Genomic DNA, 12585 nt, shown 5'->3' on the forward strand with positions numbered 1-12585 from the left:
ATTTCTGGTGTTTCAGATTTGATGATAAATGTGGAGGTTATTTAAATATTCTGCCACACCAAAGGAAATCTTTAGGAAAGTATTAGAACTGTACAAATTCAATCCTTAAGACATAAAAAAAACTTCCAGAGAGGTCATCTGAAGCAGACTTTAGAAATCTCCAAACAACCTTTATATAAAGAGGTTTATGCTGAAATGCCAGAGGAAGGGGTCCAATAAAAGCAAACTGACTTGAGAACAATTATTTTTATGCAGAGATTTTTATTACACTTTGTGTAACTAATGGTGAATATAAAATCAGCTTTTGTCAATAAAAGAGGGCATCTTTTCAAGATAAATCTTGATTTAGAAAGAGACTTCTGGGGGAAATGGGGTGTAACAGCAAAAAAGAGCTTTAATAACTTCTTTGGTTCTGACAAAGCTCTGCGTTGATTTTCTTAAGCAGCTGGTATGAAATCATTTATTCCAAAAAATGCAGCTTTATAAATAATCAAATTAAGGTCACAAATGTGTTTTTTAAAGTTGCATAAATGTAAAAGCTAAACGAGTCACTTTTGGTCCGATTTTAAGAGGATTTCCTCGAGCCTGAACTCCAGATCGTCTATGAACTGTTCGCCACCTCAGAACTACATACAAGAAAAGTGCTGTTTCAGCAGAAATAGAGTTTCTGGCTTCAGTCCGGGTTGTCGGTCGGCGTTTAGCTCTCTAGCACCTGGGAGACGTCTGTTAAGTTGTTGCTTGGCGTTTCCTGAGAGCTGGCGTTCGCTGCAGATGAGAGGACTTCCTCAAAGTTGCCGCCTGGACCTGAACCTCCAACTTTGGTCTGTTTTAAGAAACAAACAAGGAAAGTAAACAAGACTGGCTTTTTTGTCTTTTAAGCTTCCTTTGCATAGTTATCGTTGTAAAAATTCAGCTCAAGGGGGCGCACTTTCACCACCTCTCCAAGTATTTTGATGAGTTTGTGCTTCATTATAAATAAAGTTTGATCTAATGAGAAAATAAATAGTTGTTCTCATTTTTGCAGCTTCATTCTGCATTACTGTGCGTTGCGTTTACTGTCAGAGTAAATGTCAGTGATTACATACATGTTTCCCCCCTTTGGTTTTAAAGTTCTTATTGGGTTTAAAAGCAGCACAAAGGTCTCCATAAGTGTTTTTTACCGCTTATATTCCATTAAAATGCATCTGAAACATAATGGGAAAATAACAAGTGAATTATGCTGCTGACTTACGAGTTTAGGTCATAAATCTTTTAATAACAAACAACAATTTGCTATAAACACCAATTTATGTTTACTGAAGTGGTAATGAAGTTTTTTTTTTAAAGAAAGTCTTCTAAATCCTTTAAAGACGGAGTTCCTCAAGGAAGTTGTCTTGGCCCATTTCCGTTTCACATTTTGGCAAATCCTTCCCTTAAAATGCAAATATACTCAGGAATTTTAAGATTTCACAAAACCTTTTTTTAAAATTAACTCTGATTTTGTCCACTACATGAATACGTTCTAAGAGTTGAAATTAGGAACTACTGGTTTGTACATTTTAGAAAAACTGAACTACCCATCTTTAACCACAACCTTTATTAAAGCATTAAAACAGTTCATTAAATGTGGAGATGAAAACGGTTCCTGTTAAAATCCTCAGCATTGTGCTGCTCAGGTTGTTTTTAAGAATCTGTCGTAAACAGGAAGACTTGGTTTACCTTGATAGTGGAAACGGTACTCTCAACTTTTTCCTCAAAACTCTTAAAGCTGGGAGAGTTTCTGTGAAAAACAAAAAAACACATTTGTTCTTTGAGGACAGAACATTAAAAAAAAAACCTTAAGAATACAGATTTATTTCAGGAAAACCTGTACGGGCTGCTGGAAACATGGAGGTGACTGAATTTCCAGGTATTCAGTCCTTCCACTCAGCCATAAACTTAATACATATCTAAATCCTTTTTTGTGCCCACTGAAGTAACGCAAAGTGTTCATCAATGTTAACAAAAACTTGTTTTATCTGTAAAAGTGTAATAATCTGAATGCACAATAAGCCTCTCTCTCTCACACACACACACACACACACACACACACATGTAAACACAGGAGCAGGCGGGGGCATTACCTCATGGTGGGCATGCTCACTGAATGTCTGACAGAGTAGCTGTCCCCCAGAGAGCGTGGTGGGAGAAGAGTCAATGATTAGCAGAAATACACACACAAAGGCAACAGAGGAAAGGGTTTTCCTTCGTGTTGTGCAGCTTTAGTCAGTTAAGGAAGAATTGTTTTTCCAAAAAGCTTTCCTGCAGGGAACAACCCAATTCTTTTTCTTTTTATTTTTTTATTTTTAGGCAAGCTGTTTGAAAAGAAAGCAGCTCCTTTCTCTAAAGGATGGTCTGGTTTCACCTGCAGCTTCAGCTTTGTGACCACGTGAGGAATCAGCTGTGGAGCTCTTACCCAATTGAGTTGGACCTTGGGAAGCGTGAAGAAGGAGGAAGAACATTTTGAAAAACGGGAGGGTACAATAAACCGAAAGAAAGGACATGTTACATGTTTTTGATTCTTAAATCACACATGCATGCTCTGAAAGTGACACACAAACACACACAGCACACTCAGAGAAACACATTAAAAAAGGATGGAACAAATGTGAAAAATGCTGAAAAAAGTAAATCAGCATTCAATGACTGACTTTTCCTATTCTAACTATATCCAACAGATGCAATATTTCTTGTTCTTCTATTATATTTAAAGTAAATACTATTTAAAACGCTAGCTTTCATTTATGTAACAAATACTCAGAGTAAAAGAAGAAAAACAGTTTGAACAAAAGTCAGCATGACTAATACAGATTTCAGATTTCAAACCAAGACAAGAAAAAAAAAGTGTCAAATATTTTAAAAGCTTTAAAAATGATCATGCGAGTGAAGTGTGCTCCTATCAAACATGCTTCTTTCCAAAAAAAACGAAAGCAAATGTGGGCGGCACATACCTCCGTGGGAACAGTAACTCTAGACCAGCCATGCTGGAATACAGTTTTTGGTTTTTAATACCAACATCCCAGAAACATTTTGACACAAAAAGAAGGACAATAAAGTGCTGTTTTTCATATTTCTTAAGGTAATCTTAAATGGACCAAACTGCTATTTGTAACTTTTCTTTTCAAAGAAATGTAATTTGTGTTCCAGTCCTCATTTGATCTCTTTTAAAAGCATTCTTTTAATTATAATTATGCCATTTTTAGCCCAAAAAAAGCAGTCATGTTTGGAAATAGTTTTTGCAGAGCTGCTACAGATCATTAGAAAGTTTTGCTGAGTTTTGGGTATTTCAGTTCCCACCCAGCGGTTTTTTTTTTTTTTTTTTTTTTTCCTGATTCACAACGATTTGAATAAAGAAATACTCAGAAACGCATTTTTAAGCTGAATTTTCTTTATATATGCCGTCCATCAGAACAATGCCACAGAAATATGTTATAAACACCATTTTCATCGGAGTGAACTTTAAAGAAAATTGTAAGCATCTGCTAGTGCTGGAGTTACTATTTTCGTTTAATTGTAGGGTTTTGAGGAAACAAACCTTTTGTTTTTTCATATAAATCCTTTTGTAACAGACAGACTGGGACACAGGACAGTTAAAAGCAGCTCCTGGCTGCTTTGTCCAATAGTTGTGCTGTAGAAAATGATCAAACTTTAATGGCAGAGATAAGTTTGGTTTGAACTTTAAACCTCATACTAACAAAAAGCTTTAGAGCTTCTTCTTTAGAAATGTTTGATTTCAAAAGCTTTTCTTCTCCCCTTCATACTGTGTGCATGTTCAGCAAAGCACGAGGTCACACAGAGCGACACTGTCCAGCCCTCGGAAACTCCACAGACAGACGTGGACTCCAGAGCCTGAGGGGTCAACCACCAGACAAAGAGTGACTGAAGGAGACAGGCTTTGCCACAAGCCTTTCAGCTCAGGAAGCAGCTTAATGTTGACTTACATAACCTGAAACTCTAAACTCCTTACAGCAAGAGTCACAATTCTGGGATGCAGAAATGGATAACAGAAAGAGAAACTGTTTTTAAAAAAGAAGGGAACTACACCAGAGGATGGAGCAGTCAAATCCATTGATAATGGACATTTATAAAGATGAAATGCCTGCAACTGCGGCATTTTGTTAAATGATAAAACTGATTTGGAATCAGGAGCAGATGAAAATGATTGCAGCTGCTATCGGCGGGGTTCCAGCTCCCTGCTCTGCTCCATTCTGATGCATCCACTTGAAGACAAATAGATCCATGAACGTCTATGTTTTCCTGGAATCTGGATCTAAGCTGGATAGCTCCAATATTGCTCTGCATTTTTGTGACACTGGTAATGTTAGGGGCTGTAAGCTAGCGGCAAAGTTTGATTCTGGCTAAAAATGACATAATCATAATCAAAAGACGACTGGACTGCTATTAAGGAGTAGATCCAAAGATGATAAGAATGGGTGTTTTACCTGTTTTCTCTGTGAGTTTGGAATATTTGATTATAGGTGCATCTTTTTCAACAGATTGGTCATTTTGAAATCGGTCTCCATTACTTCAAAAACTCACTTATTTTTGACTTAAAAAATAACTTTAAAAAAAGTTAGTGGCTGAATTTAGCAAAACGTAACATTCTTTCAAATCTTTATGTCTCCAGTGAAATTTTTTTTTTTTTTAATTATTCATAGCTATGATGTTGCCACCTTCATGCTGTCTAATAATCATGTTTAGAGAAGAAGAACATGGCACCTCATGTATACATTCTTCTCCTTATGATGAGGAAGTCTTTGTCTGCTGACATTTGGTAATCGCTTCACATTGTTTTCAGGAAGCTGATCTAGTCATTCAACACAGAACATTAGCTTCTGGTTTCCTTGATTTGATTCTCACTAATGATTTGGATGAGTTTTTTTTCCTCCTCAGACATAATATGTGACGGTGTTGTTTGTCGCCACATAAAATCCCAGACATATCAGGGTTGTTTGGGTTATTTTCACCTGAGGGATCATGCTTAAACATCGTTTACCTCATGTCTCCTAACTTCCTGGTGATGGCGCTGCCGAAGGTGCTGAAGGCTGCCGATGTCTTCTGTCCTGCTGTGGAAAAGGTCTCAGACGTCTTCTTAAATCTGGTAACAGGAAAAGCAATGATAAATGTAAAAATCTAAAGACAATTACAGAAAAGAGGGGACTAAATACTTCATGTGATGTCAGCAGCACCATAAACTTTAGTAAGGTTTTATATGAAAAAAAGGCGCTTCACTCAAAATATGGTGTAAAATCTGAAATGGTGTGATCTCCTGACTATGTTTGTGCGAGCGTTTGTTTACATGTGGCAGCCTCAGCCAATCACAGCGCTGTGGTCACCCTCCTTCATTATAGATGAGGATAGGAGCTGCATGTGGAAGCCGATCCACGCCTTAATGTGTAACCGGATAAGGAAAGCAGCCTGTGGAGACCGTCCGCTGTCTATACTTTGTCTTTTGGTGTTTGGATGAAAGTTCCACGTTGACAACAATCACCGTGAAAACATTTCTTTAAACCAAACGCATATTTTCTACATATGACAGCATTGTCGTGGTTTTTTGGAAAATAACATGCCAATCAAAGTTTTAAAAAACAACAATTTGAATATTTTTTGTACGAATTTCAAAAAGAGAAGTTGCAAAAAACGCGTTGTAGTTTAAATAATAAAAACAAGCGTCATTTCTTTATTCCTGGATTATACCAAGTTCCTTAGACCAATAGATGTTTTAGATATATGTCATCCTCTGTAAAGTGGAACATTTATTTAAAAAGAAAATAAATTACAAATGCAACTAATGCGATTTACAGGAGCTTGATATAATTTCCAGTGGCTGCAGGGAACATGTGCAGCTAATCAGGCTCAAAGATCAGCCTCTAGCCTCAAACCGTGTTTTTAAATCAAATCAATGATGTATTTCAATGAGAAAAAAACTGAAAACAATGAGCTGTGCTTTTTAAATGAGTGTTTCCTAAAAAACAATGGATTTTTTGTGACTGTTCCCCGTGAAAGGCTTTGAAGTCTCTCCCAGTTGCATGATGGGAGCCCCTCTTAACTCACGCTACAGAGGTCTGCACGTCATGCCAGCTTCTGCTGAAGTTGTTCTTGAGCTCGCTCAGGGGAGTGATGCCCAGCTTCTGCCTGAGCTCTGCCTGCTGCTTCTCTTTGGAAGACAACACCTGCTTCAGTGTGCCGATCTCCTCCTCCAGCTGGACACACACACACACACACACACACACACACACACACACACACACACACACACACACACACACAAAGAGTTGCTGTTCTGTTGCGTAACGTTCTGCGTGTGTGCATGTCTGTGCATACTTTAACCAGCTCCTGCTGAATCTCCTCCCTCTCCTCCTCCGTCATGGTGGAGTTATTGAGGTGGACTTCTGATGCTGCATCTTCGTCCGCCTCTCTTAGAGGCTCAGAGTCAAGAAAACCTGTGTGAGACACACAAAAGCTCCAGAAATAAGGTGATTAAATAAAAAAAATAAAAAAAACAAGTCATTTCTTTAATTTTTTCAATATTGAAATGCTCAGTTTTAGAGTTAATGAAGTTCACACCACCTTTTCTTTACATTTTTGAGGAAGAGAATGTACTTCCAATTGATCATACTTCCCCCGTTTGTCCTAAATAATTTTAGTGCAGCGCACCTTCCCAATCAGATTGTCCTCTTTAGAATCAAAGGGGAAATGCTCACATTTCAGGGTTCTGCATTTCTACCTTGTTTTCTTCCCTAAAGCTAGAAGCGCCCTGCCTAACTGATCTGTGTCCGTGCATCTGTCACACTGTCTGTCTGACAGTTATGTAATCCCAGCCGGTGGCGCTTTAATCTGGTTTTACTAATGTGGATTATCTTGCTTGAACTCTGATGACCGGCATTGCAGTCGGATACAGACTGTGAGATTCCAACCTGCAGTTTTTCATTGCTGTAGCGTTTTTTGTATTAAACATATCCTTTTGATGAAGCTGGTAGGACCTCCTACCCTTTGTGTGACGATTACAACACCATTAAAGTCCAAGGAGCTCACGGAGGCTGCAGTAGAGAGTTATTCTTTGCAACAGTTTGAAAAAAAAAATACACTAAAGTGTCCTACATTTGGCTAAATCTTGAGATTTTGGCTCACAAGAACTTTTAGTCCCACATTTTTCATATTAACTACATACAGTCAGGAAAACAGATTTAGATTAGGAACAAGAAACAGAGAAAACCGTTTAAATTTAACACAAAAAGGGCAAAAACAGATGTGTAAACATTAGTTCTGACAGAACATAAAGGGTTACAGTACCTGCAGTAAGGTATCCTCGCTCTAGATTTGGCCGCATGAGGACAACATGAATGAAAACAGTGGGGTCAGTCAAGGCTGATGTGGGGCTTTTTGGATTTGACTGACTGCTGTTGACGGTGAAAACTACAGCAAACGTCTGAGGTTTAGCTCAAACACAGCACGCTCACGCCAAGCAAAGAGCTGCTGCAGCTAGCATCACACATCAGGGGTCTCATCTCAAAGTTCCTCAAATCTTCTTTTTTTTGTTTGTCTCTACAGCATTGAAGGAAAGGTTAGCCAACCGAAGAGACGCGGCAGAAGCATTTCCTTAAAGTTGGGGCTTCAAATCCAAGAGTTCAAGCAGAACAAGTTTGTTTAAATGCAGAAACTTTTCCCCGCTCAAATGCATAGAGGGGAGCAGACTGCAGTGGTTGAGGTAGAAGACGGCTTTAGATGCCATACAGTATAAGGAGAGACCTGTTTATCTGCATGTTTAATACATGCTCCTTATGAAGCCACTGAATGGTGCCGGTTTTTTTCTGGGTCATGTGATGTCTTAGCATGTTTGGGCAACATCCTACTGATTTTCTTTACACACCAAAACATTCAGGACTGGGTACTCAAGTGAATGCAAACATCAAACAAATATGGCACATCAGACACAAATCGGGTCATTTTTAGCTCAATTTTTAAAAAAAGATCTACATTTGAAGTTATAATCTTCTGTCAAATCTACATTTTTTTAAAGTAAACTAACAGGTTCCTCATCTTCTACACTATCAAGACATCTACCTTTGGTTGAACTCTAGATATAAGAAACATTTCCGAAAATATGTAGGAAGCAGTTTAGCATCCATTATGCCTGGATTAACAATCACATTATTAAGAATATTTAAGATTACGAGTACAAATTGTAGTCTAGATGTTCAACCAAAAGGACTAGAAATCTAGTCTAGCTTTAGTCTACTTCCCTCGTCACCTGAGCCGTTTTCCTGCATGTCCCAAGTCGAGGATGTGACCCACAGGTCAGAGTAGGACACAGATGTGTGACACCACTGATCCCTCTCCTGAGGTGAGGCTTTACACCACTGTGTCAGGTTCTCCCCATTTTGGACCAGCGGAGCCAGGTCCTCCCTGTATGAGCTCCTGCCGTTTGACTCCTCACCAGGGGGGTAAAACATACCCAGATTCAAACCTGAGCAAAGTCACAGCTTAGTGCAACCATGAGAGAACGGCATAAAGCATTCCACATTTCATGACATCTGGTTCTGTTTGCTTGAAGTGCGTTCATGTTGATTGCTGTAACTCTGTGGGGACAAAGGCTGATCTGTGCCGGTAGAGCCACAATCTGAATGGACTGGTCATTTACATAAGCAAATGGGAACCAAGCCCCCCCTTGGAAAAATACAGCCTGATTCGGCGGCAAACAGGTTTGGTCGGCCAAACACGAGTGAATCCCAAAGAACTTCCGTCTTTCTCTTCCCTGCTAGGAACTCCGGCATGACAACAGCATCTGGAGCTACCTGGGGTTCAAAGTGTCCAAGAAGAGACGCTCAGGAGAATTTAACCAAACGGCAAATATGACCTCGCTGATTTTATGAAGTAAAAACCTACTAAAAATGAGCATTTTATGAAGACTAATCATGAATCCACTGTGTTCTGAAGATCAAAACCTCAATGTGTTGTAAAAAAGATAAATAAAAAAATCGTTCAAATGCAATCCATTGTGGTCAATTTTCGTCAATGGAGTGACCATCCACTGTTTTTTTGCAGAGACTTCTGGGAAAATTCTGGGGCACTGGATTTTGGAAATGTTGGACTGGAAAGGACACAAATGTTTTTAATGCAACTTAATTAATGCTTTATTTACTAATTTATATGGATGTAAAGATACAGTTGCGCATACAAAAATGATCGAGTTATGAGAGTAATAATACTAAATGAAAACTACAGATGTTGGTAAAAATTTAGTAAAATTTTCTGTAAGTTTCTCTTCCTGTTGTGTCACTACTGTGCCTTTTTTTTGTACATGCGATGCGCACAAAAAGACGTCCAATCACAAGCTTGCTTCGATCAAGTCGGGCCAATTACAAATGTCTGAACCACAGTGGGGGATGTGTGTGTGTTGTGTGCACTAAACATCAGATCCCTTCAAACAATGCCTGAAAAACGACATATGACACACTTTTTTTAAACGAAGAACAAAACAGGCCAAAAGGTTTGAAGCTGTTATGTCAGAAACAATTTGCATTTGTTGCACACAATAAAAAGTATGCATTAGGCCTGCACCCGATGACGGTATGACTTGCGATAAATGGAAAAATAGAAAAGCAAAAATACCAATAGATTTTGGTTTCAGTGTGAGTTTTATTCAAATAATTCAACACAACTTAAATTAACGTGCAAGTTTTATTCAAAAAGAAGAAAATATATTTACCATAGAACTTGCCAAAACTATGATGAATGATTACAAAAAATGTATATAGATGCCCAGGAATAAAATAGGTTGGTGTCTCCTACATTTCCATTTTACTGCAAGTGTTATTAAATAAGTCAACATAACTTAAAATCCAAGTCTTTTTCAAAAAGGAGAAAAAGTTAAGACCTATAGCTGTGGCCAAAACATAAATGAACAATGAAGAAAAAAGATAGAGGCCCACAACTTAAACGTGACCTAGTATGAACTAGGGCTGCACGATATGAGGAAAACTTGCGATATTAGTGATCAATATTGCGATAACGATATAATTTGCAGTAAATAAACAAAAAGAAAAATAAACAAAAACATCATTCCCATTTCATTGCAACAGTTTAAAAATTATACTCCAAATGACCCTCGTCGACACGGGGGACAAACATCTAACATAATAGGACTCCATCTGATTGGTCAGCAATGGGAAGGCGTCCATCTGATTGGTCAAAGCATAAAGGGATTTATTTGATTCGTTAAATGCTTCAAGCTGCTAGAAGATTGTTTTAACACATTTTGGGTTTGCGATTTATTGCGATATTCGCCATCTTTTGCGATATGCATATTGCAGAGCTGGATATTGCCATAACGATAAATTTGCGGTATATTGTGCAGGCCTAGTATGCATCAATTTGAAAATCATGTATCAAATCATGCAAGAGTAAAGACACACAGCCCTACTAATTGATTGACTTGGAGCATGCACACTCATCCTCCTGACTAATAGGTCAAATCCACACCGAATCCCAGAAGGCCTCAGGGAAAAACTTGATTTTGCTGCACGGAAGATTGGGCAGCCTCTTCTCCCAGATTCAGTGTGGATTTGCTTTCCTGTCTGTCGTCTTACCCTGCTCTCCCTCATATGAGGAGGAGTTTAGCCATTCTTCTCCAGGGCCCGTGCTGCCCCAGTCCAGCACTGCTTCGCTCAGAACACTAGAGTACAACTCTGCAGTATAGGCGGCAGTGAGAGGAAACAAGCAAGCTCATTATGTGCACACAAAGAAGGGACGTGGAGTTACTCCTGTGTCAACTGTAGCAGTCAGGCAGGGAGTTCGGTTTCACTTCAGTTTATCAGGCGGCGCATTTGCACAAGAACAGGAAATCTGTTTTTGACACACCGATTTGACATTCTTCAGCTCTTAAACATACTTGAACTTTCAGATAAGGAGGGAAGTCGAGAGGAGGATTTGCATTTAAAACAAACCAAACTGAAGATCAGAGATCATTAAAAACAAATTAAAAAAAAAAAAAAAAAAAAAAAATTAAGGTATATGCCTTTCTATATGCCAACGCACCAATTAATACAGCCTAAATGAAAAACATCGCAGCTACACTTTCCTTCTCATTCCTCAAATTCATTCCAAGAATGAAAAGCATCCTTCTGCTATTCTTACTCTCCGTTTTTCCTGCTGTCTTTTGAAGGAGCAAAATACCTTTGGTCACAAGATTGCCATTTGCCGCAGTGGTCATGAGGCTAAATCAGAGGCCAAGGGATGGTCATATGGTTGGAAAAATCAATTAGGATGGAACTGGAGGTCAAGTTCACAACCAGAAAGAAAAGTGGGCCCACTGTTCATGACAGCTTTTAAATAAGATCTGAACAAAAAGCTGGAAAAAAAAAGACCAATTTAAGACCTTTTAAGGACTTCAAGTTGGTAAATGATTAACACCCTGAACAGAACTTTTTTTTTTAAAGTGGCCTCCCCACTTTTCCTGCAACAGGTACACATTTAGCGATGGAATGCAGCCAACTACCTGGATAAACATGCCTCCATGATCTCATTGACATGCTCCATTACTGCAGTTAAATAAAGGCTTGCTCCAGGTTAAAACACTTTACTTAGTAGAAAAAGGCGAACGACATCTGAAACCCACCATGGAACATTCTACAGACCTTTACAGTGCTAAAAAAAAAAAAAAAAAAAAAAAAAAATTAACCTTCACTGTCTTCTCTGTTTTATCATGTAAAGAACTACAACATCATGCTAGGATGACTACATTCAATAAAGCTGCCACTTTGGCGTTACACAGTCAAAAGGTTAAGGCAGAAAAATAGCCATTGCAATGTAATTATTGCTGAGGAGCCACTTGATATTTTGTTAAAATATTTAGGAATATTCCATTTGGTCAGTCAAAATAGCAAATGTTTTGCCAGCGAGGATTTATTGAACGTTTGAAATGAATAAAAATAAAAGAGAATTCACTTTCCGGTGTCTCACCTTGTTGTCGGTTTTCCATCAGAGACGGAACAGGTGAAATCCTCAAATTACCTTTTCGGACAGACAGATCCTGACAGCGCGCGCGGCAGCGTTTATTCGATCAAACAATCCACCTTGAGTGTCACGCGCTGTGAAAAGACGTGGGCGGAGCTTAAAGCTCAAGCTAGTAGGCTCGCGCGCTTGCAGTGTTTATTCAGTTTGCATTACTGGAATAAATTCTGGTTGTTTCATTGAAAGGAAAACACATTAAATTATATTTTGGTCGGATTTCTTTTTTTAAATTAATATTTTAAAAAAAAAGTTGCCTGGTAAACAACACACGTAACGCAGGCAAAAAGTAGTCTCGTCAAATGTCCAAATAAGTTTAATTATATATAAAAAGGTAAATTAACGATGAACATAAAAAAATAATCTGAACAGATAATGAAGAAAATGTATGAAATCCACACAACAAATAAAGTTTGTCGATTTGGAAGTATCTTAACCATTTTTCTAAAGCACAAATAAATTTATAAAACCTCTTACAACTAAATAGTAAATATATTCTATATAATCAAAAAAGTTATGATAAATAAAAGATATAAATTGTGTACATGTAAATACTCA

At 38.2% G+C, this 12585-nt stretch overlaps 1 protein-coding gene across 5 annotated transcripts; it reads right to left on the bottom strand.

Moving 5' to 3' along the window:
- Positions 1-241: 241 nt before the first annotated feature.
- tpd52l1 (tumor protein D52 like 1) lies at positions 242-12125 on the bottom strand. Of its 5 annotated transcripts, XM_011491858.3 has the most exons (11): positions 11980-12125; positions 8270-8485; positions 7312-7332; positions 6343-6461; positions 6073-6221; positions 5015-5116; positions 2970-3002; positions 2435-2449; positions 2103-2141; positions 1699-1759; positions 242-823 (listed from the first exon to the last, which is right to left on the bottom strand). In XM_011491858.3, the coding sequence occupies exons 1-11, from the start codon at positions 11996-11998 to the stop codon at positions 698-700; spliced, it is 900 nt and encodes a 299-aa protein (XP_011490160.1). In that variant the 5' UTR covers positions 11999-12125; the 3' UTR covers positions 242-697. The 5 variants fall into 5 exon arrangements, with proteins under 5 accessions (XP_011490160.1, XP_011490161.1, XP_020570111.1 ...); XM_011491859.3 differs by lacking the exon at positions 2970-3002 and having other exon boundaries at positions 11980-12124; XM_020714452.2 differs by lacking the exon at positions 8270-8485 and having other exon boundaries at positions 11980-12121.
- Positions 12126-12585: the final 460 nt, after the last annotated feature.

Source organism: Oryzias latipes, chromosome 24 (genome assembly GCF_002234675.1).
Source record: "Oryzias latipes chromosome 24, ASM223467v1".
Lineage (NCBI taxonomy): Eukaryota > Metazoa > Chordata > Actinopteri > Beloniformes > Adrianichthyidae > Oryzias > Oryzias latipes.

Bases quoted from the DNA above. Each gene is read 5' to 3' on its own strand.
- tpd52l1 (XM_011491858.3), bottom strand. The intron at 6,222-6,342 runs GTATGCACAGAC...GTGTGTGTCCAG, and splicing joins TTCAGCAGGAGCTGGTTAAA to CTGGAGGAGGAGATCGGCAC. The intron at 1,760-2,102 runs GTAATGCCCCCG...TGTTTTTCACAG, and splicing joins GTGAGCATGCCCACCATGAG to AAACTCTCCCAGCTTTAAGA.